This window comes from Phanerochaete carnosa, assembly GCF_000300595.1.
Source record: "Phanerochaete carnosa HHB-10118-sp unplaced genomic scaffold PHACAscaffold_2, whole genome shotgun sequence".
Taxonomy (NCBI): Eukaryota; Fungi; Basidiomycota; class Agaricomycetes; order Polyporales; family Phanerochaetaceae; genus Phanerochaete; species Phanerochaete carnosa.
Window position 1 is genome coordinate 784,433 of NW_006767629.1, and position 18,968 is coordinate 803,400.

Here is an 18,968-nt window from a genome sequence, read left to right on the forward strand (position 1 = left end):
AGACGAACGGAGAGGGCTTCTGAGTCGAAGGACGGCGCGCAGAGGGTTGGAAGTGCGAGGTTGTGGGGATAGAGGAGTGGGCAGTGGGCAGCAGACAGCGCGGTCCATGGTGAGTAACAACATGGAAACGAGAACTGGAGGCTTACCTGGGAGCACACAGAAGACCAAGCGATGAGCCAATGTAAGTGAAGAAGGTGCGAGGTGGCTGAGGATGGGGGTGGGAGGCAGTCAAAGAGGGGACGGCGCGAGAGCGAGAGCGGGAGCAATAAGCGCCGAAGTATGTCAGGGAGAGCGCGAGGCGTGTAGGATCACGACGCTGTGTTGGCAGACCGTATACTGAGCCAGTGAGAAAGCTCAGGCGGGTTTTCGCAGATGCAAGTAAGCTGCTCTGACGCCATCGTAGAGCGAGTGGCAGGCGGTACGCGCCCAGCTGTACGGTGCGGCGGGACCGAACCGAATGAGCTAGGGGACGCCACAAAGGCGATGGTGAGCGGGCCAGTTTCTGCGTGGCTAAGCCCCTGGACCGTGGCTGAGACGTCGGCCGCATGAGTGGCTGGAGAAAGGTTGTTAGGTCAATACCTAACGGTTACAGTGTAGGGCCTGGTGGTGCAGGTGTTAGTGCTCATTGGGCAATCGGTGGGTTCGATTCACGCTTCCTGCGCAATTGTTTTATTGTAATTACGCTAATTACATGTCTTAGACACACGGTGTCTTAGCCACGACCGTGTCTCAGCCAGGGCCGTGTCTCAGCCAGGCCCCAAGGCGCTTAGTGGATCCGGGCGCTTATGAACGTCTAAGCCGGTGTGGCTAGTCCGGTGTAACATAATAAGTTCCCGTGTCTAGGCCGCCGAACTGAAACTCTTGGGTTGGATGGGGTTTTTTATCAGGGAAGCGACCGAACGGCATCATACACCTGCCTCTTTTCCTTGGCCCGAAGACACAGACGGTCCAGTTGACGATGGAAGACGAGTTCATATCGCAAGCTCTAGATCAGCTGGCCATTTCATGTCCGCAGCTCCAATGCATAGAAGTGCCTAGCTTCCCAAAGGGGTCCGTTGAGATTCTATCATGCTTTGACGCTCTGGAGGAGATTCGTTGCTCGGACATCTACCGTGGTGGCGACCTGGTTAATCTGGCATTTATAGCTCGTCTACCAGTGCTACGCCATCTATCTATTCCGCTACGCGAGGATCTCTCCGGTATGACGTTTACAGGCGATCGCGGTACGACATTTACCGCTCTAGAGTCACTCAAGTTGCACGACGTTGACTATGTCCAAAGTCTCGTGTTTCTCCTCCAGTCCATCAGCTCTATACGCCTCCGAACCCTCTTCGTCGAGTTCACGAACAGTTTTGACGATGACAGAATTGAGGCTGCAGATCAAGCCCTCAGTTCACTTGTCAAGTTTACAGAACTGCGCCGCCTAGACTTCGGCGAATACAGCTCCAAGTTCTCAAATTTTCCTCCAGAGCCGATCTTGAAGCTCCATAACCTCGAAGAACTCGACCTCGGCCTCGGCAGCTTGTCCTTGACAAAGCAAGGCGTCATGGATCTTGCCCAAGCATGCCCCAAGCTGCGACGCTTGCAGCTATCCGAATTCTGCGACTACGATGGTGAAGAAGACTCCCAGCCCTGGCCGCTATATGCGCTGGAGTGGTTCGCGACCTATCTGCCGATGTTGGAGTATCTGGAGACGAACCTCGAAACCTCTACCGTTTCCAGTCTCGAGACACCGCTTGCACGGTCGCTCGTCCCGATCAGCTTGGTGTTCTGGAGTTCCCCGCTACGGGAAGAACATTGGCGGCAGGTCGCAGTTTACATATCGTGTGTGTATCCGAACGCGAAATGCGAGGACGGATACGGTGATGCTTTTGCTGACGATGAGTTGAGATCTGGTGAACTGCGCTGGCGTTATGTCGCACGAGCAGTGGCGGAAGCGCGTGCGGACAACTGTAGTTCGCGTGTTCCGGCCTGAGGAATGTAATATCATCCTTGATGATTTCAACACGGTGGAAATATCCACTGCCATCCCGAGGCGGCGCTTCAGAGTTAGCGCGCCTTGAGCTTGAACGTTTGAACGTTTGGACATCCACGTTCACCACGACCGTCTCTGACCGTGCATCGCGCTCTCCAAATATCAGAAATTCTGGAAATGATCCTGCGGTCCATCAGGCGGTGGTCTGGGAAGGCCGTGGCCGCTGCTGTGGCATCTACATGTCGAGCGTTCTATGAACCTGCCAGTGACGTCCAGAGTCCGGGAGGACTTGCCTCGCCTTCGACCGCTCCTTTCGTGCTTACCTGGTAATGTACTGACAAAATCTGGACTACTTCCGGTGGGTACATGTTCTCTTTGCATGACTAGGGTGCTTACCTTGTGATAGGATGTGGCCCGCGAACTCGGCAGTGAACCGTGGACGCACTTCGTGAAACATGCTGCACGCGTCAAGACCTTGAATTAGATGAAGACTCTTGGAAGATCTCGAGAAGCACCTGAACGCATTGTTGTTCATGCACTCGGGTCGCGTTTCCGTGATCTTGCCGAGCCTGCGCAAGTTGGCAGTTGATTGTGACGCTGGTTCGACGACGCAGCCAAACACCTACCTCCCTCTTTTGCTGACCCCAAATATCCGGACAGTTGAATTGCTGATAGATGACGGGGACATGATGGTGCAGGCCCTGCGTCAGCTGGCGTTTTTGTGTCCGCAGCTTCAGGGCTTGGACATGTATCGCTTTCCAGAGAAGTCTGCCGGGATCTTATTCAAGTTTTGTCTCGACGCTCTGAAGGAAATCACCTGTTGTGCCCAGGACGGTCTCAGAACTATCAGTCTGACAACTTTAGCGCATCTACCATCTCTATGCCGTCTCTCTCTCTCCGGTACACTGCCCAGCCATTTTTCTGAAATCGCAACCACATGTGATCGAGACATGTTTGCCGCCCTGGAGACACTCGACATGGAGTGGATAATGTACAATCAAGCTCTCGTACCTCTTCTACATTCTACCAGCTCTATCCAGTTTCACAGCCTTTTTGTATTGCTCGAACCATGTATTGAAGACGAGGACATCGAGGCCGTGCATCAAGCTGTTGACGCTCCCGCAAAATTATCAAGTCTGCGTAGCCTAACACTCATTGGAGACAGCGCGATAGGCCCAACATTCCCTCCGGAACCATTCTTGAAGCTTCACAGCCTCGAGGAACTCTACCTTAACATCCCCGGCTTTTTTCTGACAAGCCAAGGTATCAAAGCCCTTGGTCGAGCACTTGCCCAAGCTGCGGCACCTAGACGTGGAGAGCACCCTCCACTCCTGGTCACTAGATGCACTTGAGTGCTTCGCGACTCATCTGCCGATGCTAGAACAACTAACCACGGAAAATGACACGTCGACAGTTCCCACTCTCGGTGTACCGCTCGCACGGTCGCTCATCCCGATCAGCCTAATAGTTGCGTCCTCTCCTCTCCGCGAAGAGCACTGGTGGCATGCTGCGACTTACATCTCGCACGTGTACCCCAACGCGAGCTGCACCCTCAGCTATTCGGACGTTGATTCGAAGGGCAAGGACGAGGATGAGCGTCTCAATTCCAATCAGCTGTGTTGGCGTTATGTCAACAGAGCGATAGCTGCAGCTCGTACGAATCAAGGTGTGGAGAGCGGTTAGAGTGTAGTTCGCATTCTTGTCTGCCGAATGTCTGCATGAAAGTATAGCTTTCATAGACAGAAACACTGATAACATACACCCCGCCTATATCCTTGAATAAGGATAAAGACATCGCAATTAACAATACTGTTTAGCTATAAACCAAGGAAAATGCCTACCGTGCGGGCTCGGGTTCTTCATCGGCGTCCCAGCCCGACTTAGGCCGCTTGTCGGTGAGATCTGCCCTGTCGATCGCGTTCTGCTTGCTACCTAAGTAGTAGTTCGACATGACGAGCGCCGCGCAAGGAAGTGAGGTGATGTACGTCGCGGCAATGCAGGGGACCTTCATCGTATCGTCGTACGCGCCGATGATACCCTCGAGTATTGGCCATGGATGTGATGCTCCCAGTGATTTGACCGGGAACTCAGTGCTAGAAAAGTATTTCTATCCCTGCATTCTACCTCGGTGAAAAACGTCAGAGATACCTAATGACATCCACTGCACATCTTGTCCACTGCGCTCGAGCAGGTAACTGACAAGCTAAAGAACGCTGAGACAAACTCGGGGGGCCAAGTGCCTGGAGGATAATACTATACATCAAAGAGCGACGCGTATACAATGCATCGCATTGCATTAGCGAAGGTTCCGTAGCACGCATGTCGTACAGGCACAACATGAGGTAAGTGATATGATAATACATGCAGAAGAACGTCCGTGATAGAGATGCGCAACGTCTATGCAATGATGTGTGATGCCAGAGTCTGTCCGGATCGAGTTGGGGGCTATTACCGAGCTACCACTCTGAGAAGCCAGCAATCTTCCCGTCCCACGCCCACCAGATCATCTCCTCCTCCTCGCACACTTCTGCGCTCTCTCCGGCAACCGGCTCGTTTGGGTTGCTCCTGGCAAGCCGCGGCCCATCTTTGGGGCATACCCACACACCCTCGGTCTTCACGCCTGTCCGTATATATTTCTTTGGCTTCGGTGGTGTTCGAGATACAACCACAGCTGGGTCTTCGGCGGCATCGGAAGGGGGCACAACGACATCCTCGAGGAACGCGTCAAGCTGCGTGTCGAGCGTGCGCGTCAGGTTCTGTCGCGGGACCCATGCGGGATGCATGAAGCCGCGCGGGGCGCGGAGCAGCACGTGCATCTGTGTCGGCGCTGGCAGCCACCGCACCGAGTTAGCATACGCGCTGAATGGGCCACGGAATGGGACGCACCGAGCTCGGCCGATAGCCCGCCGTCCGCCTCGGCGCACGCATCGGCGAGCGTGCGCGAGAGCAGCCGATCTGCCGCGCGCAGAGCCTGTTGTTCCTCGTCCATGCTCTTCGCGGGCACCGCTGCGAGAGCTGGCCGCGACCTTGGCGCGGCTGGGCTTAGGGAGAGCGGCGTACCGAAGGTGCGCTGTCCAAGTGCGCGGCGCGCTAGCGGAGGAGTGTTTTCTGAGAGGGCGAGAGTCGACGGTCCGGCCGCTTCCCTTGCAACTGTCTTTGGGGTGAGAGGTGAGCTTGGTTTTGATTGACGAGAGGACAGGGGAGACATGTTCTCGGAGAGCGTGTGGCTGGAGGGAAGAGCTGTTCGCTTCTCGGCTAGTGGAGAGCTTGAACTCAGCGGTCGCATGAGCGTCAGGGGTGAGCCGTTCTCTAGCGTGGACTTGCTCGAGGTTTGCGGTGATGCACACGTGTCTTCGTCTATGAACGGCTTAATCGGCGGCGAGGGCTCTTCTGCCGGCGGCGGTGTCTTGAGATGCGCGTCTGGCGAGCGATTTGGTGACGGAGAGGGCGACGGCGAACGGGAAGGAGGTGGGGGTGTTGCGGTATCTTCATATTCTTCGTCACAGGCCTCGGAAGCGGAGTCTTCTGTGTCGCTCCCGCTCCCGCTATTGCTATCGTCGGCTGTGAAATATCTAGGTTGACACTCACCAGCAAACTGTGCCGCTTCAGCTTGTTTATCTTCAGTCTCCGCTACAGAGTTTTGTACCATGTGTGTAACCGGCTGCTTCCTCTCAAGCCCGTCCACAATGAACAGCACGCGAGCTTTAGCCGCTCCGACACTTGGCCCGAGAACGTAAGCCACACAGACGCGACCGGCACTAGGATCCTTTCCCGCAAAATCTTGATATCGCAGCCTCTTCTGCCGCTGTGCGAGAGCGGCTGAGAGCGTGATGAAGGTCGTCTGCAGATGGCTGGATAGCGTGTCCACAGCGTTGATTAGTTCTTCCCGTTTCTTGCCTGCGCGAGTGCCTGCTTGACTGCTCGGCATGCGCGACAGCTGTACAATGGGGCTTTTTGGAAGTCAGCACGCCTCGAACACGTGCGAGTCGAACCGGACTGCCACTCACAATGGGATCTGGCTCTTGAGGAAGAGCACATGACAGAGCACCGACGTTGCCAGACGAGCGGCCATGGCACTTGAAATTTCATCATATTCCAGCTTCACAGCTGGTACCGTCAACGTCGCCTGCTCCTCGTTGGGTGTGTCTTTCACCGCTGGTTTCGGTGGGCCGGACTTCGAAGGCTGCTCATCTCCTGTGTACACGTTGAATTTCGTCGTCGTGTGCAAAGGCTCCGGAGCAGAACTCGTCGGATTGAGCAGCATTGTTTCCTAGGAAATTGGTCGGTAGGCCGAGGAGATGGCGGACGTTGGTAAGAAGTGGATAAAACGAGGCTAAAATGCAGAATACAACTCGCCACGCGACTTCCGCGACGCGCCCATTTCGACGCAGGGTCACGTGAGCGGGTTTCGCGGCACTCCTGTCTGATAGCCGGAAATAGATCCCCCGCATGCTTTTCTCTTCCAAACCCCCATCTGTCTTATCTCCTCGACGTCGACCATAGCGGCGACGATCCAGCTGACGTCGTCGAAGGTCACCGACCTACACGATATTGTCTTCAGACTCAGTGGTGAAGATTGAATTCTCATCGTTATTGGCGACACGAAGATGACGCACACACGTCCGCCTGCGCTCTTCAGCGTGGCACGCATTGCAGCGCTTCTGACAGCGTTGCTAGTATCGCTGGGATCGGGGACAAATTATGTATGTCTCCTGTCTTCCTGGCCCCAGCGAAAGGATGGACTCACACCTCGCTAGGTCTTCTCCGGTACGCGATTCATCCACTCGGTAGGCTTCTCTGCAGCTGACTGTCTCAGCCTACGGCCCACAACTTTCGGCAAGATTGCACCTATCGCATACGCAGATGAATGTAGTGGGGTTGTCGGGAAATGGTGCGACGTCCCCTTCATGCACCCGCGTTTCAAGCTGAAACGTCGGCAGTCGGCGTATACGGCACAGCGCCGTTCTGGGGCTGGATTGTTGACCATCGCGGACCAAGATCACTACTCGCCCTGGCATTCGTAGCATTGCTAGCGGGATACTCTGGAATCCGCCATTTCTACGATGCAGGCCTACCAAACGGCGCGACGGACATCTCTACGCTTTCTTTCGTTGCGCTCGTTTTGTGCGGATTCTTGACCGGCATAGGGGGCAACGGTGGCCTAACGAGTGCTATTAATTCTTCAGCAAAGAGCTTTCCTGACCGGCTAGTGAGTTCGTTCGCGCGCATATATGCTGTATTTAACAAGTCTGCAGCGAGCGACGGTTGTCGGTCTTGTCATTTCTGGCTTCGGGCTCTCCGCATTCCTCTTCTCGACAATTGCACACGTTATCTACCCAGGAGACACCTCTGAGTTTCTGCTCGTGCTCGCCATTGGAACTTCCCTCCCTATGATCCTCGGCTTCTTCTTTGTGCGCCCGATACCCCTCCCGCACAGCGAGTACGCGCGACTTGACGAGGCTCCTGTGATTGTGGATGACGAGGACGAGTTCTCGTCTGCCTCGCCTGTAGTCTTCCGAAGGGAGAACAATAGCCAAACGCACCTGCTCGGCCGCGACGAAGACGGCTTCCTGGAGGAGGAACACCTCAATGCATCGTTTGAGCGGAGGCCCGAGCGGGAGGGGACAGATTATATTGTGCCGCCGTCGCGTGGAGCGCTGGCGTTAAGCCCGACGCGGACGGAAAGCAGCCGGCACCGCACACAGGGCTCGTTTTCGGGGTCGCGTCCTAGGGTCGACTATGGCGACGACAAGCTGTTAGGCGATACGCCAAACATCCGCGGCACGGCGCTCGCGTCGTCGGGGAACTTCTGGCTGCTGTTTGCCATGTGTTCGCTTCGTGAGTTCCTCTTCCTTACGCACATAAGGCTGCACGCCGACATACCCACAGTGAGCGGCACGGGCCTGATGTATATCAACAATGTCGGTTCGATCTCGCAGGCGCTGTTCGCGAAAGGTAACCCTGACTTTGACGACCGTAAAGCGGCGCAGTGGCAGGCAACGCAAGTGTCGATGGTCAGTATCACAAACTGTCTCGGACGCATCCTCATTGGTAAGTCGCGGATGGTGTTCAGCCTCCTCTCCTTCCTAATCGCGAATCGCTCTTCCCTGGCGATCAGGTATGATCGCCGACTCAACAAAGAACCATCTCCGGCTGCCACGCTCGCTCTGCATCTGCCTCGTCGCGGCGGCGTTCATCGTCTCGCAGGTTACTGTATACGCCGTTGACGATGTGCGGGACCTTTGGAAGGGCAGCGCTCTCCTAGGCCTTGCGTATGGCGGGCTGTTCGGACTGTTCCCGACGATTACGATTGAGTGGTTTGGACTGCGTGCGTAGTCCGTTTCACGATGCTCGGATCCGAACTGACAGACATCGGCAGCACACTTCTCAGAGAACTGGGGCTTCGTCTCGCTCGCGCCCATGTTCGGCGGGAACGTCTTCTCGATCATGTTTGGCCGCAACCTCGATGCACACGCGCCGTCAGAATCCGTCGCGAATGCTATGACCTCCGTGTTCAACGCCTCTGCACCGTTGCTCTCTGTGCGTGCGGGCACCGGCGCGCCCAGCGATTCGAGCCACCAGTGTCTGCAGGGCCGTGAATGCTATGTGGGAAGCCTGCTGATGACGATCGCCGCATGCACGCTCGCGCTTGCACTCAGTGTGTACGCCGGCTGGCGAGACTGGCACAGCAGCCGGCGAAGAGAGGGCTTCCTGAAGGCGAGGCATGTGCACGTACACGCAAGTGAGGTCGTTTGGGATGAAACGGAGGACTCTTAGATGGCGTGGAGACCAGATGCGGACGGATAGTGTATCATATAGATATTTTGGATATGATGCACAGGATTATCGCATAGAGTAGACAGTAGTCTACAAAATATTGGATTGGGTTTGGCACGATGCTTAGGAAGTCGCGTGAGTTTAATAACGTGAGTTGTAAAATGGCTACCTCAGTTTCAGCCGGCCGCCAAACGCGCGGCGCGGCGCCCATACATGGCTCGCGCCCCGACCGGATGTAATATTATTATAATAGTCGCCCTCGGCGGCGGTTTTGCTCTTGGCTAACCCGCATGCCCGCCCCCCCCCCCCACACGCGAGAGGCAACACACCGGATTGTTGATTCGACGCACTGAGCAAACCATCCGCGTCAGCACCGCTCGGACGGGGCCGAGCGAAACTGCGTCGGACTTCGAAAAACCGAAGTGTAGGGTTTCTTGCGTTCAGTATTCTACAGTTGCGGACAGGCAAACTCGACAATTTTGATGCCGTACGTAAGTCGATTTTTCTAGCTTCCGCAAGTTGTGTGAGATGTTGGGAAAACGCAGGAATGGACAGTAGAAGAGATTTGTGCGAGCGAAATCTCCCTCTGTGGACTTTTGGCGAAAAGACCTCGAAAATTTCGACGGCGCTTTAATAAATTAGTAAAAATAACAAAACAAATTCGACAAGTAGATTATGATTCAAATATTCATATTCAGCCCCCATCTTGTCCCAAATTCCAAATTGACCTTGGAAGGCGCCAATCTTGAAATGGCCTTAAGATAATCTTAAAGTGGCTTAAAGCCGGATTTTAAGTGCTTTTAAGGCCTTTAAAGGGCGTTGAAAGGATTTCGTTCTGCTTCCAAGGCACTTAAAGGGGAACGAAATGCTTAAAGCTCGAAATGGAATTTGGGACACTTGCGGAGCATTCACGCCAAAAATTTAATAGTGTATGCCTTTCCACAGGATTTTTTCAGATTCTAGAGTATAGTGCAGAGTGTAAACTGCAGTTTAAAATTTAATGGTACCAGTCTACTGTAGTACAACGCTCTGTGGAAAGGTAGATGATGTCGGAGGCAGTAAATATTGGCGCCCGATTGTGATTGAACGCCACGATCCACGTTTGGTCCTTGACGCCGAGGTTGAGCTCATGTAAAGAGCTCGCCAAAGCCTGTTACCTACCGCGCATACTCGCTCAACCATGAACACTCGCACTTCCCTGATCGACCAACTCTGTGGTCGAATCGTCAATCATTTGCCGCAAGACGACGGTATGGACTGGCCGGATGATGCTCGTGAATTGCGTGGCATACTAGACCAAGCTTCGATTCTACCTCCTTGGATTCATATCGTGCGTGAGATTCTTTGCTGTATTCTATGCACCCGGAACCCTTACATTATTCTGGCAGGGACCATATTCAGACGTGGACGACCACCTCCAATACCTGCTGGCGGAGCTTCGGCGCGCAGACGCATCAAGTGGGCACAACAGCATAATCAGCGACGAGCTGGCACCATCATTTAGCTCTGCACTCCGTGCATGCAATCTGGTCCGGTTGCAGTACCGCCAGTATAGGCATGACATCCTTTCACCCGATTACTCGACTGCTTTGGTCTACGCAATCATGTCGGCTTGCAGCCACATCGACCGCAAACTTCTCCTAGAGTGAGTGGGGTTTGCTCGGCTAGGAGCTGAAACCTGAACGCATCACAGAAATGATGCATGGTTAGCCATACCGCGGATTCCAGGCGCTCATCCAGCGATGCATTATGCTTGTGCCCCTGTGCAAATCCCCTTGGCAGTGGCAGTCTGCGCTGGCGATGTAGATATTTTTGACGTCCACCTACCGCAAGATAAGTCGTTTGAGGAAGGGTTACTTGGAGACCCGGCATACGTGGTGAATACGTCTGGAGAGATTCCGTGGTCACCGCACTCTGTGCACGTCTTCCGCCGGTGGCTACCATCAACGACCAGCCAGATCTGTGGCCACCCATTCCTGTGCATGGCGACGCTTCCGGAGCTGAAAATCTCTATGTCTGCCGTCCTGCATCAGCGTTGCATATGGGGCCTGTCACACCCAGTGATTGGCATCTCTTTAAGCCCAACATCGACTGAAATTGCCTTTATCCTCGGTTGGCACGACTTCGATCCTCAGAATCCTGCCTTTGTAAGTAATACGACTCGGGGGTGGCTTGATCTGATCAAATTGATGGGCAGCCGAGTATCCATATGTGTGACCTGGGCCCAAAACTTACTTTCGATCTCAACCATCCGCGAGACACTCTAGCCGCCTACAGAACAGTCTTGTCTCTACGTGGCCTCGCTCGAGACCTATATAACAGCGCTAATTCTCGAGCATATACCCTACGTCAACCCTTTTCTGCCCTTCATCAGTGGCGTGCAGATACCTTCAACTTCTTGTGGCCTACAGAGGATACGAATTCGAAGATTTCTCGTTGGCTTGAACAGAGCATCCCACCCACGGAATCTGAAATCATGGCTGAGGACCTACGACGTCAACTCCAGTAGCTCCCCACTTCTTCCTGTATTGTGTATTCGAGTCGCTTATGCCTGCTGGTCCTAGGGATACGACTCTGAAGGTGAAACTGGCCACCGCACTTAGCATGGTCAACGAGTAAGTAGCTATCCTTTTTCCCAGCGGCCTGTTACTGACTTATGTGCAGTGAAGGCTTTGGACATCTCTCAGAGAAGGAACGAGAAACTGTGGAGAAGCTGTCGATGTTGCTGAAGATGTCCGTCCTTTATTACTCTCTTATCTGTACTGTGCTCACGAGAAATCTGCTCAGGGACCCCAGCTCATCGGAGGACTTTGCAAAATTCATGGAATTTTCTTCCCAGCTTTCTGTCTCTAAGTGAGCCTCTTCACATCATCGCTGCAGACAAGCCATCGAACACCCTTGATTTTCGCAGCGGATCCATGAAATCGGTTACTAGCACTGAAAACTGGCTCATCAACCACTGGTTGTTGGACCGATATTCTTTCACTACATCTGCTGCGGCGAATAGAACACACTGGAACACCCTCCGACGTTATACCCGCATATACTGGCCTAAAGATTTGCTGGCCTTTGTAAGTCCCATTCACGGCATCAGATGTGACATCTGGCTGACGCTTTTATGGAGGACGAACAGAGGCAGAGGTGGACGCTCGCGGCAGACTCCGGATTGACCCTGCAGGAAGAGTACCTCGAAGACTTCGAGGAGATTTTCTCCGCACTGAGCGCATATAAGGCGATGCATCCTGAGCTCGTGTACGAGTTCTCCCTCAAGGACAAGGCTTACCCTCCCGACATTGATGCTGCCGAGCTGGAACCATACCTCCGCAAAGCCCTTCCCATGATCATCGAGACATATGGCATGCTTCGCTCTATATCAAACAAAGTGGACAGTCGGGACGCTGTCAATGAAGCGACATGGCGAGTTCCCATTGACGCACTACACATGAACCTTTTCAGCAATAAGAAGCACGCATTCAGGGGCGAGCTCCGAAACCTCACCGGTTGGACAAGTGCGAGAGTGAAGGCGGACGGAAATGACCAGTAAGTGCAACTTTCCACCGCGTGCCATGGCACTCAGCAACGATCAGGATGGAACGCACTTTGAAGCTTCCGTTGAATCTGGCCTACCACCGCCATCTTGATCAGGGCGACAAGCACCGCGTGTACTGGGGGCTACAGCTGCACGACCGCATCGCAGAGGAGAATAGAGGCGTTCACTTGCTACGTCTGGTGGATCGGCTGGCACCCCTCCTTGGCAGCAATCGCAAGGACGACATCCCGAAAGAAGAAATGGTAGTCGGTCCAGAGAGGGCCAGCGCCGTGGGGGGGAAAATGAGAGCAGCCAGAGACGAGGAAGCATTGAAGGACAGCGCAAACGCCCGAGAGTATGCATGTGTCCAAACCATCGCAGCCCGCACCAATAACTGGTATAGGCTCTTAGATGAAGTTCACGTCCTTTACCGGGCTGCGCTCTTGGGAAGCACAGCAGTAGCTGATGCGATGGCTTACGTCCGCCTTCCTGTTCAGATTCCCAAGGATCGACTGAACAAGTTCGCTCTCTCCAGCATCTCTTCTAAATCTGCCACAGATGAGCAGCAGCTCGCCCTTCCGCCTGAGAGGACAAGCGCGTCAGGGGACATAGTGCAGGGTAGCAGGCAGGAAGGGATGAAAGACGAGCCAAAGAGTCCAGGCGGGACGAGAGAAATAACCCACAACAAACCGGATCCACTGCTCGCGGACATTGACGCTTCTCACTGGGATCCAGACCTTGAGTTCGCCGCTCAGACTTCGGAGGAGCGCAACCCTCCCCTACCCATCGGGACAAATTATCTGCACCTTCCCGTCCTCATTGCCGAATGGAAGAAGCAAGAAGGCGATGTCCGCCAGGCCGTCAACCAGCACTACGTCAACCATACCTCCGCAGCGCGGTTCCTCGAAGCATGTGGCATCGTCAACTTCCCCATCTTCGGAATGATGTCCAACGGCCCTGTTATCACCCTCGACTATGCATACACAGGCAACAATATCCGGCCCTCCGAGTTCGACGAGCCGGACATGGAGCGACCCGTGCTCATCTGCGACCGTCACGGCATCAAGTTCGATCTGCTGAAACCCATGGGTATCTGGCGCATCGCTACGACCATCATCTCTCTCAACCGACTGCACGTGCCGAGGCTTATGGAGGAGTGGCAGTCGGCCGAGGAACAGTTCCGCAAGTTGCCGACAAGTGGTCCAGACGACCCTCGCTGGCTGCACGGGTGGGATCTGCACAAGGAAGGCAAACTGCCCGAATGGACCGTCCCACAGTCAGACGTGAGGACGGAGATAGAGGAGAGGGTCAAGCAGCTCAGAGCCAAATACGAGGAGAACCCGCCGCCACGGGCCCACGTCTTGGAACGTCTTGCAAAGGTGGAGAAGATCGTGAAGACCCGCACGAACAGCCCTTCTGGCACCGGAGGGAGGAAAGCCGGCCAAAGGGCTTCGCCAGTCCAGGAATAAGATCCCCTCCTGATATTGTAACCCATGATTGCCGTTCGCCATAGTGTCAGATTACATAAAGTCTCTGCGAGAATTTCAGTACGATGGTTGAGAGATAGGTTCGTAACCGAGCGTGACCCCAACATTGACAAGTTGCATGAACCGTCCCGGTGAAGGGTTATGTCAGATCCTTCTTAGCATGAGGTTGAGGGTACGAGGAACCTCACACATTAACAGCCGATAGAACACGAAGCTGAAATCAAATCTGCAGGCCGCTCTGGGTTATTGCGGCTCCCATACCCCAGCCGCTCAAATCCACCGTGTATACGGCAATGTGAAAGTTTATTACAGAGGCTTACAAAAGAGGTGGTCCGTGAGAATCTCAGATCGTGAAACTCGGTAACTTTAAGGCGTGGTGCGGAATCCCATGAGGAACTCCATGATCTGGAACGCAGCCTGTAAAGCAACACTGTCAGCAGTCATGATGCTGCAAGTGTCAAAGGTCGACGTACCCTTGGAGAGAACTGCGGCACCCTACGAGAGCAAGTCCACAATCAGCACGCACGTTCGGTGTCGCGAGACGCTGTGGAAAATGGAGGGTGACGTACATGTGGCCGCTGAGCGCGACTTCGTAATACGTGAGCCCGCGCTCGGAGTGCATGTTGCCGAGCGCGCCCATGCCGTCGACGACGAAGCTGTCTTCCTCGATCGGGGTCTGGAAGCCCTGCAGGCCGTTCCCTGCAAACTAAATCAGCACCAGCACAAGAGGCAGCATATCGAGGAGTGCACGCACAGGTCATACTAGTAGGCAGTTTTCCGGTCAGACGCTGCACATATGCCAAGACGCGGGGTACACTCACTTTTGAATGACGACACGGGTGCCCTCCGAGATGAGGATGTAGTCCGCGAGGCCGTGTACGATAACCGCGCGCTCACTCTTCTCGATGATGTTCGGCAGTACGGTGAACGACGGCGGGCTGCCGTCGCCGTGTGGGAAGACGTTGATGTTCGAGCACTCGGTCCAGGTGACGTTCACCGGCGCGTGAATCGCCTGCTTCACATCCGTGCGGTCGAAATAGATCGGTGAGACTTGCACCTGCTCGAAGGAGCCCGGGAAGCCGAGGACGTCCCACAGAATCGGCCACTGTTGTACGCACATGTCAGTCGTATGCGGGAACGAGGGAGGGGAAAGGGAGTGTGGAGAAACGCACAGTGTCGAAGATGCGATAGATATTGAACGCCGGGTTCACGAGCAGCGCGGCGTCGAAGATCTGCTCCCACAGCCGGCAGCCACGGGCGCCCTCGGTGTTGTTGCCGGGGATCGGGAGCGGGCCCTTTGGCGGGAAGGTCACGAAGGTGTCGCTGTAGTTGGTGTACCCGCACGAGTCTGCGAGAGATTGGATTTGGGCCATATAAGTTTCGCTATTTCATAGAGTAAGGATCTGAGAGATAAAAAGGGGATATAGTATGCGTACTTGAGCGAGAAGACGCCCTTGTACTTGTTGACGAAGTTTACGGCGGGCATCTCCTCTTGGATGACGTCGTAACCAATCGAAGCTAGGGAAGACCGTGCTTAGCGCCAGTTAGGCTGGATTCAATCGCCTGGCACGTACGATCCGAGATCCAGAAGCCCCTGGTATTGAGATCGAGGACACCAGGATTTTCATAGATGTAGTTCGTGATGTCTAATTCTAGGCTCAGGGGCAGATCGCGCAGTGCGGAGAGATGAGCTTACAGGGCACATACATCCCGGCGTACTAAAAGACAAGATTAGCTTTGTGATAGCGTGAACTAAGTCACTTACGCTTTCTCCCGTCAGGTAAAAGTTCTTTCCCTTGAGCTCGGAAAAGACTTCAAGGAATTGCTGCATGAAGCCAACGAATTGTTCGGCAAGGTCATCTTCATTCTGTTGCGCACGTCAATGCCCGCTCTGATTGCAGAACTCCGAATACATACCCGAATGTTGGGTGTTCCCTGAGAGAAACCGGTCCCGACAGGCTGCTCGACGAACAAGATGCTGGAGAGGTTCGTCCAGCTGAACTGGTTCTGCGTCGGCATTGCCTGACCGTAGCTCCAGCTGAAAGGCTACATAACATGTATCAGTCAGGACTCAACGCAGAAGGCGGCGGTGGGCCTTACGCCGTTTTCTTGCAAGAGGCCTTCAAGCGAGGAGCATCCGGGGCCACCATTTGTCCTGTTCGGTGATTCAGAATTCAAACGAGGAATGGAAGATGCTGCGCGAAGTACCAGAAGATGAGGTCGTCCAGGCTTCCTTGGGGGCCAGGCGGGAAGAACCAGAAGAAGAGCTGCGGAAATTGGGTGATATATTAAACGGAGATCGTAATTGGGAAGTAAGGAAGACGCCAACCTGGCGCGTTTCGTTGGTAGCATTGCTAATCGGCAGAAGACCTGCCCAGCTGGGGCCGATGTCGAAGTTGACTTCGGGAATACTCGTGCCGTCGACGTAAAACGCTGCGGATATGACTCAACACAGCACTCTCTCGCTCTCGTGATGCAACGTACCAGACGCCTTTGGGTTGGAGAACGTGATGTTTTTGACGCCAGTGCTGCTTTGACCCTGTCCGGACGCGGCGAGGGTGGCGAGGCGTTGCGCAGCGGCGGCCTGCTTCGCCTGCATGTCCACCTTGGACATCATGCGTGCATTCGCGGAGAACACCTGCAGCAGCAGCGCCGCAGACACAGTTGTCCAAAGGCGGGCGAACATCCTGTCGTGCGATGGGGTGAGGACGAGGAACTGGGGCTTGCTCACGATGGTGGCGAGTATTTATGCTTTTCCGACGAGCTTCCGCTGCCATACGAACAGCCATGAACGGCATCGAGATGATATCGTTGGGATCATTCGCTAAGGAAGTCCAAGATGGCAGAAGCGGCACCGAACTGCGTCAACGCGTGCACATGCCTGCACATCAGCACCCGACGCCCGCAGAGCCGAGGCCATGTCTCTGTTTTCCTGGATATCGTCGTGACCATGATCTACCAGGCTCTGTACCTTGGGTATACACCGTACACTGAAATGTGGCGCTTGGGCACCCATGGGGCCAGGCGTTTTATTCTGCGCGAGCATTGGGCACGGATGAATGATTAACGACCTGGGAAAACGAGTCAGAGTTGTGCTGGCAGATGCACTCGGGTCGTTTGGCATCTTCGGGCCCAGGACCCTGTCGAAAACGACCGCACACATGTGGACTTGGTGTGGAGAAGCAATCTGGCGATGAGCCTATACTGGGTGCATTCCCGCAGCAATCTGAAGCGCTTTGCAGAGCAGGGTTGTTTTCAACGCCTGGCGATGATGCCTGCCCCCTGGATGAGTTTTGTCGGCATGTGCGAGTGTCAACGTGCCATCCTCCGCTTGATGGCTGCCGTCAACGAAGACGTCAAAAATTTGACCTCCGATCTGTATTCGCAAACGCAGATTTCGCTGCGGAAAGACATCAACTCCTGGTACAGGAACGAGGACACCACGTATCGTGAGTGTAGGAGACGCAAAAACGGGCATGTTCTAAACGTAAGTGCGGTCGTATGATCGAGCGCAACATGGCGGGAGAGCGATACCGAGTTATCGTGATATCTCATGGCTTATTGAGATAGTAGACACTCACGAGTGCTCCGAACAACAGACGGCGCCGGCTTCTGTGCATACGGTCGGGAGCTGCTGAAGTCAATTGAACGAATTCGAAGGAAAGAAGTGGGGAGCAGAAAGTACAGTAATCGGAGCGACCACCACGGCCGGCAAGTTGCGTTGCAGCAGAATCTGCACTACATAGTACTTTGAAAGCCGACCCGCCTACACTTCCAATCCTCTGCGGCACATCAAAGTGTAAGAATAAACGTTTCTGTAATTTCTAGACAACTCCAGCCATTCTCGCCGTCGGCAGATGCTGACGTTGAACATCGTAAATGATTGTAAGGGTGTCGCGTACCCGCCCGCTGCGAACGCCTATTAAATTGATGCGCCGTGCGCTCTTTGATGCGTTTGCGGTCAAGGTTCCGATCCCCCTGCCCCCATTGCTCAGTGGGCTCGATCTAACATCATCTATTTAAGCAACCGTGTCGTCCACTGTCTGTATCAGGAAGTGCCGCAATGGCAAAGGGTTAGGGTTCATCGTGACGGTGACATAGTGACAGGCTATCAGGCGCGATGTGACAGGCGTGATGTCGCGTAATTCAACGCAAGGCGCGTCACGCCCTACCTTTCGCTCGACCTTCAGCATCGCCCGCTGCACTTATACCTATCCCGCTTCTCCTGCTTGCAGTCGAGTGTAGTTTGGAGGTCAGGATGCCTCCAAAGTCGACGAAAGCAACCGCAAAGGCTGTAGGGAGCAAGGACATTCGTGGCTTCTTTGGGACCACAGAGAGCAGCCAGACGACGCCATCGAGCTCGGCGGCGAAGGTACGCGATCCACCATCAATACACTGGAAATAGTGTTTAAATTATGTTTAGAATGGCGCGACACGCTTGAAAGCTATTGAACTTAGTGAGTAATAAGTCCAGGAGGCGGCCAATGTAGCTTACACAACACGGGCAGGCGACAACGAAGATGATAGGCGAGTATTGGAAGCACATTTCGCGAAAGTATTCTAAATGCTCATTCAGAACTGCGAGAGCTGCTTCGATGTACGCATGCCACTGGATGTCTTGCTCAGCGACCCGCTAATAGTGTGCCTTAGACCAAAGCCTAAAGCGGCAGCGTCTGTCCAAGCTCCGGTTAGCTTTCCGCTCCCTTCGTCCTACAACCAATGTCCTGATTACTGTTAATGGCTACAGAAGCCCAAAAGTGAGCGTGTAATGGACTCAGACGATCAACCAGTAGTCACAAAGTCCGTGACGAAACGCAAGAAACCTTCTGCGCTGCTCTCAAGTGACGAGGACGAGGAACCCAGGTCGCCACCAAAGAAGAAGATTGCTGTCTCACCATCGTCGTCTAACTCTGCCTCCGCGTCGAAGCCCCAGACGAAGCCCGCCGCAAAGCATGCAGCAAAGCATGCCCCTCAGCCCAAGGCGAAGAAGGAAAGCAGACCTGCGGCGCGAAAGGTGCTTACGAAGCGCAGAGACGAAGATTTTATTGCGTCGTCAAGCTCAGAGGAATTCTCGGAAGATGGATATGAGGACGAAGACGAGGACGAGAAGCCTTTCAAGGGCAAGGGCAAAGGGAAAACGGCACCGAAGAAAGCTGCTGCGTCCACTAAGACGAGAACGACGCCGTCTAAAGTGACACCT

General features: G+C 54.3%; 8 protein-coding genes across 8 annotated transcripts; 6 read left to right on the forward strand and 2 right to left on the reverse strand.

Moving 5' to 3' along the window:
* Positions 1–958: 958 nt before the first annotated feature.
* On the forward strand, positions 959–1,975 carry PHACADRAFT_205154 (uncharacterized protein; the record flags this gene model as incomplete). Its single annotated transcript, XM_007391486.1, has 1 exon — positions 959–1,975. One exon carries the CDS (start codon positions 959–961, stop codon positions 1,973–1,975), a length of 1,017 nt encoding a protein of 338 aa, XP_007391548.1.
* A 914-nt stretch (positions 1,976–2,889) lies between these two features.
* Positions 2,890–3,658, forward strand: PHACADRAFT_205155 (uncharacterized protein; the record flags this gene model as incomplete). The annotated part of the gene is made up of 2 exons (XM_007391487.1): positions 2,890–3,238; positions 3,285–3,658. Exons 1-2 carry the CDS (start codon positions 2,926–2,928, stop codon positions 3,656–3,658), a joined length of 687 nt encoding a protein of 228 aa, XP_007391549.1. The 5' UTR covers positions 2,890–2,925.
* Positions 3,659–4,193: 535 nt separating this feature from the next.
* Positions 4,194–6,239, reverse strand: PHACADRAFT_181001 (uncharacterized protein; the record flags this gene model as incomplete). Its single annotated transcript, XM_007391488.1, has 3 exons — positions 4,194–4,802; positions 4,862–5,925; positions 5,983–6,239. 3 exons carry the CDS (start codon positions 6,237–6,239, stop codon positions 4,432–4,434), a joined length of 1,692 nt encoding a protein of 563 aa, XP_007391550.1. The 3' UTR covers positions 4,194–4,431.
* A 222-nt stretch (positions 6,240–6,461) lies between these two features.
* On the forward strand, positions 6,462–8,868 carry PHACADRAFT_249103 (uncharacterized protein). Its single transcript, XM_007391489.1, has 7 exons — positions 6,462–6,682; positions 6,786–6,866; positions 6,916–7,184; positions 7,231–7,813; positions 7,865–8,026; positions 8,094–8,303; positions 8,355–8,868. The coding sequence occupies exons 1-7, from the start codon at positions 6,583–6,585 to the stop codon at positions 8,750–8,752; spliced, it is 1,803 nt and encodes a 600-aa protein (XP_007391551.1). The 5' UTR covers positions 6,462–6,582; the 3' UTR covers positions 8,753–8,868.
* A 2,059-nt stretch (positions 8,869–10,927) lies between these two features.
* PHACADRAFT_249105 (uncharacterized protein) lies at positions 10,928–11,270 on the forward strand. Its single transcript, XM_007391490.1, has one exon. The coding sequence runs from the start codon at positions 10,962–10,964 to the stop codon at positions 11,259–11,261; it is 300 nt and encodes a 99-aa protein (XP_007391552.1). The 5' UTR covers positions 10,928–10,961; the 3' UTR covers positions 11,262–11,270.
* A 595-nt stretch (positions 11,271–11,865) lies between these two features.
* Positions 11,866–12,635, forward strand: PHACADRAFT_249106 (uncharacterized protein). Its single transcript, XM_007391491.1, has one exon. It carries the CDS (start codon positions 11,871–11,873, stop codon positions 12,294–12,296), a length of 426 nt encoding a protein of 141 aa, XP_007391553.1. The 5' UTR covers positions 11,866–11,870; the 3' UTR covers positions 12,297–12,635.
* Positions 12,636–14,057: 1,422 nt separating this feature from the next.
* On the reverse strand, positions 14,058–16,896 carry PHACADRAFT_249107 (uncharacterized protein). The gene is made up of 15 exons (XM_007391492.1): positions 16,253–16,896; positions 16,098–16,201; positions 15,977–16,035; positions 15,869–15,923; positions 15,686–15,814; positions 15,534–15,635; positions 15,465–15,486; positions 15,343–15,414; positions 15,205–15,286; positions 14,941–15,151; positions 14,590–14,873; positions 14,523–14,530; positions 14,338–14,467; positions 14,242–14,263; positions 14,058–14,185 (listed from the first exon to the last, which is right to left on the reverse strand). The coding sequence occupies exons 1-15, from the start codon at positions 16,452–16,454 to the stop codon at positions 14,135–14,137; spliced, it is 1,533 nt and encodes a 510-aa protein (XP_007391554.1). The 5' UTR covers positions 16,455–16,896; the 3' UTR covers positions 14,058–14,134.
* Positions 16,897–18,499: 1,603 nt separating this feature from the next.
* On the forward strand, positions 18,500–18,959 carry PHACADRAFT_113083 (uncharacterized protein; the record flags this gene model as incomplete). Its single annotated transcript, XM_007391493.1, has 2 exons — positions 18,500–18,656; positions 18,720–18,959. Coding segments are annotated over exons 1-2 (360 nt in total), but the record flags the coding sequence as incomplete, so codon positions are not given.
* Between the last annotated feature and the right edge of the window lie 9 nt (positions 18,960–18,968).

What these genes read in the sequence shown, in the direction of transcription:
- PHACADRAFT_249106 (XM_007391491.1), top strand. Translation starts at nt 11,871, where the DNA reads ATGGAGGACGAACAGAGGCAGAGGTGGACGCTCGCGGCAGACTCCGGA.
- PHACADRAFT_249107 (XM_007391492.1), bottom strand. Translation starts at nt 16,454, where the DNA reads ATGTTCGCCCGCCTTTGGACAACTGTGTCTGCGGCGCTGCTGCTGCAG. An exon ending in CTCCAACCCAAAGGCGTCTG is followed by an intron (nt 16,202 to 16,252) that starts GTACGTTGCATC and finishes TCATATCCGCAG; the next exon opens with CGTTTTACGTCGACGGCACG. An exon ending in TCTATCGCATCTTCGACACT is followed by an intron (nt 14,874 to 14,940) that starts GTGCGTTTCTCC and finishes TGCGTACAACAG; the next exon opens with TGGCCGATTCTGTGGGACGT.
- PHACADRAFT_249103 (XM_007391489.1), top strand. Translation starts at nt 6,583, where the DNA reads ATGACGCACACACGTCCGCCTGCGCTCTTCAGCGTGGCACGCATTGCA. An exon ending in AGTGGGGTTGTCGGGAAATG is followed by an intron (nt 6,867 to 6,915) that starts GTGCGACGTCCC and finishes AAACGTCGGCAG; the next exon opens with TCGGCGTATACGGCACAGCG. An exon ending in AGAGCTTTCCTGACCGGCTA is followed by an intron (nt 7,185 to 7,230) that starts GTGAGTTCGTTC and finishes ACAAGTCTGCAG; the next exon opens with CGAGCGACGGTTGTCGGTCT.
- PHACADRAFT_249105 (XM_007391490.1), top strand. Translation starts at nt 10,962, where the DNA reads ATGTGTGACCTGGGCCCAAAACTTACTTTCGATCTCAACCATCCGCGA.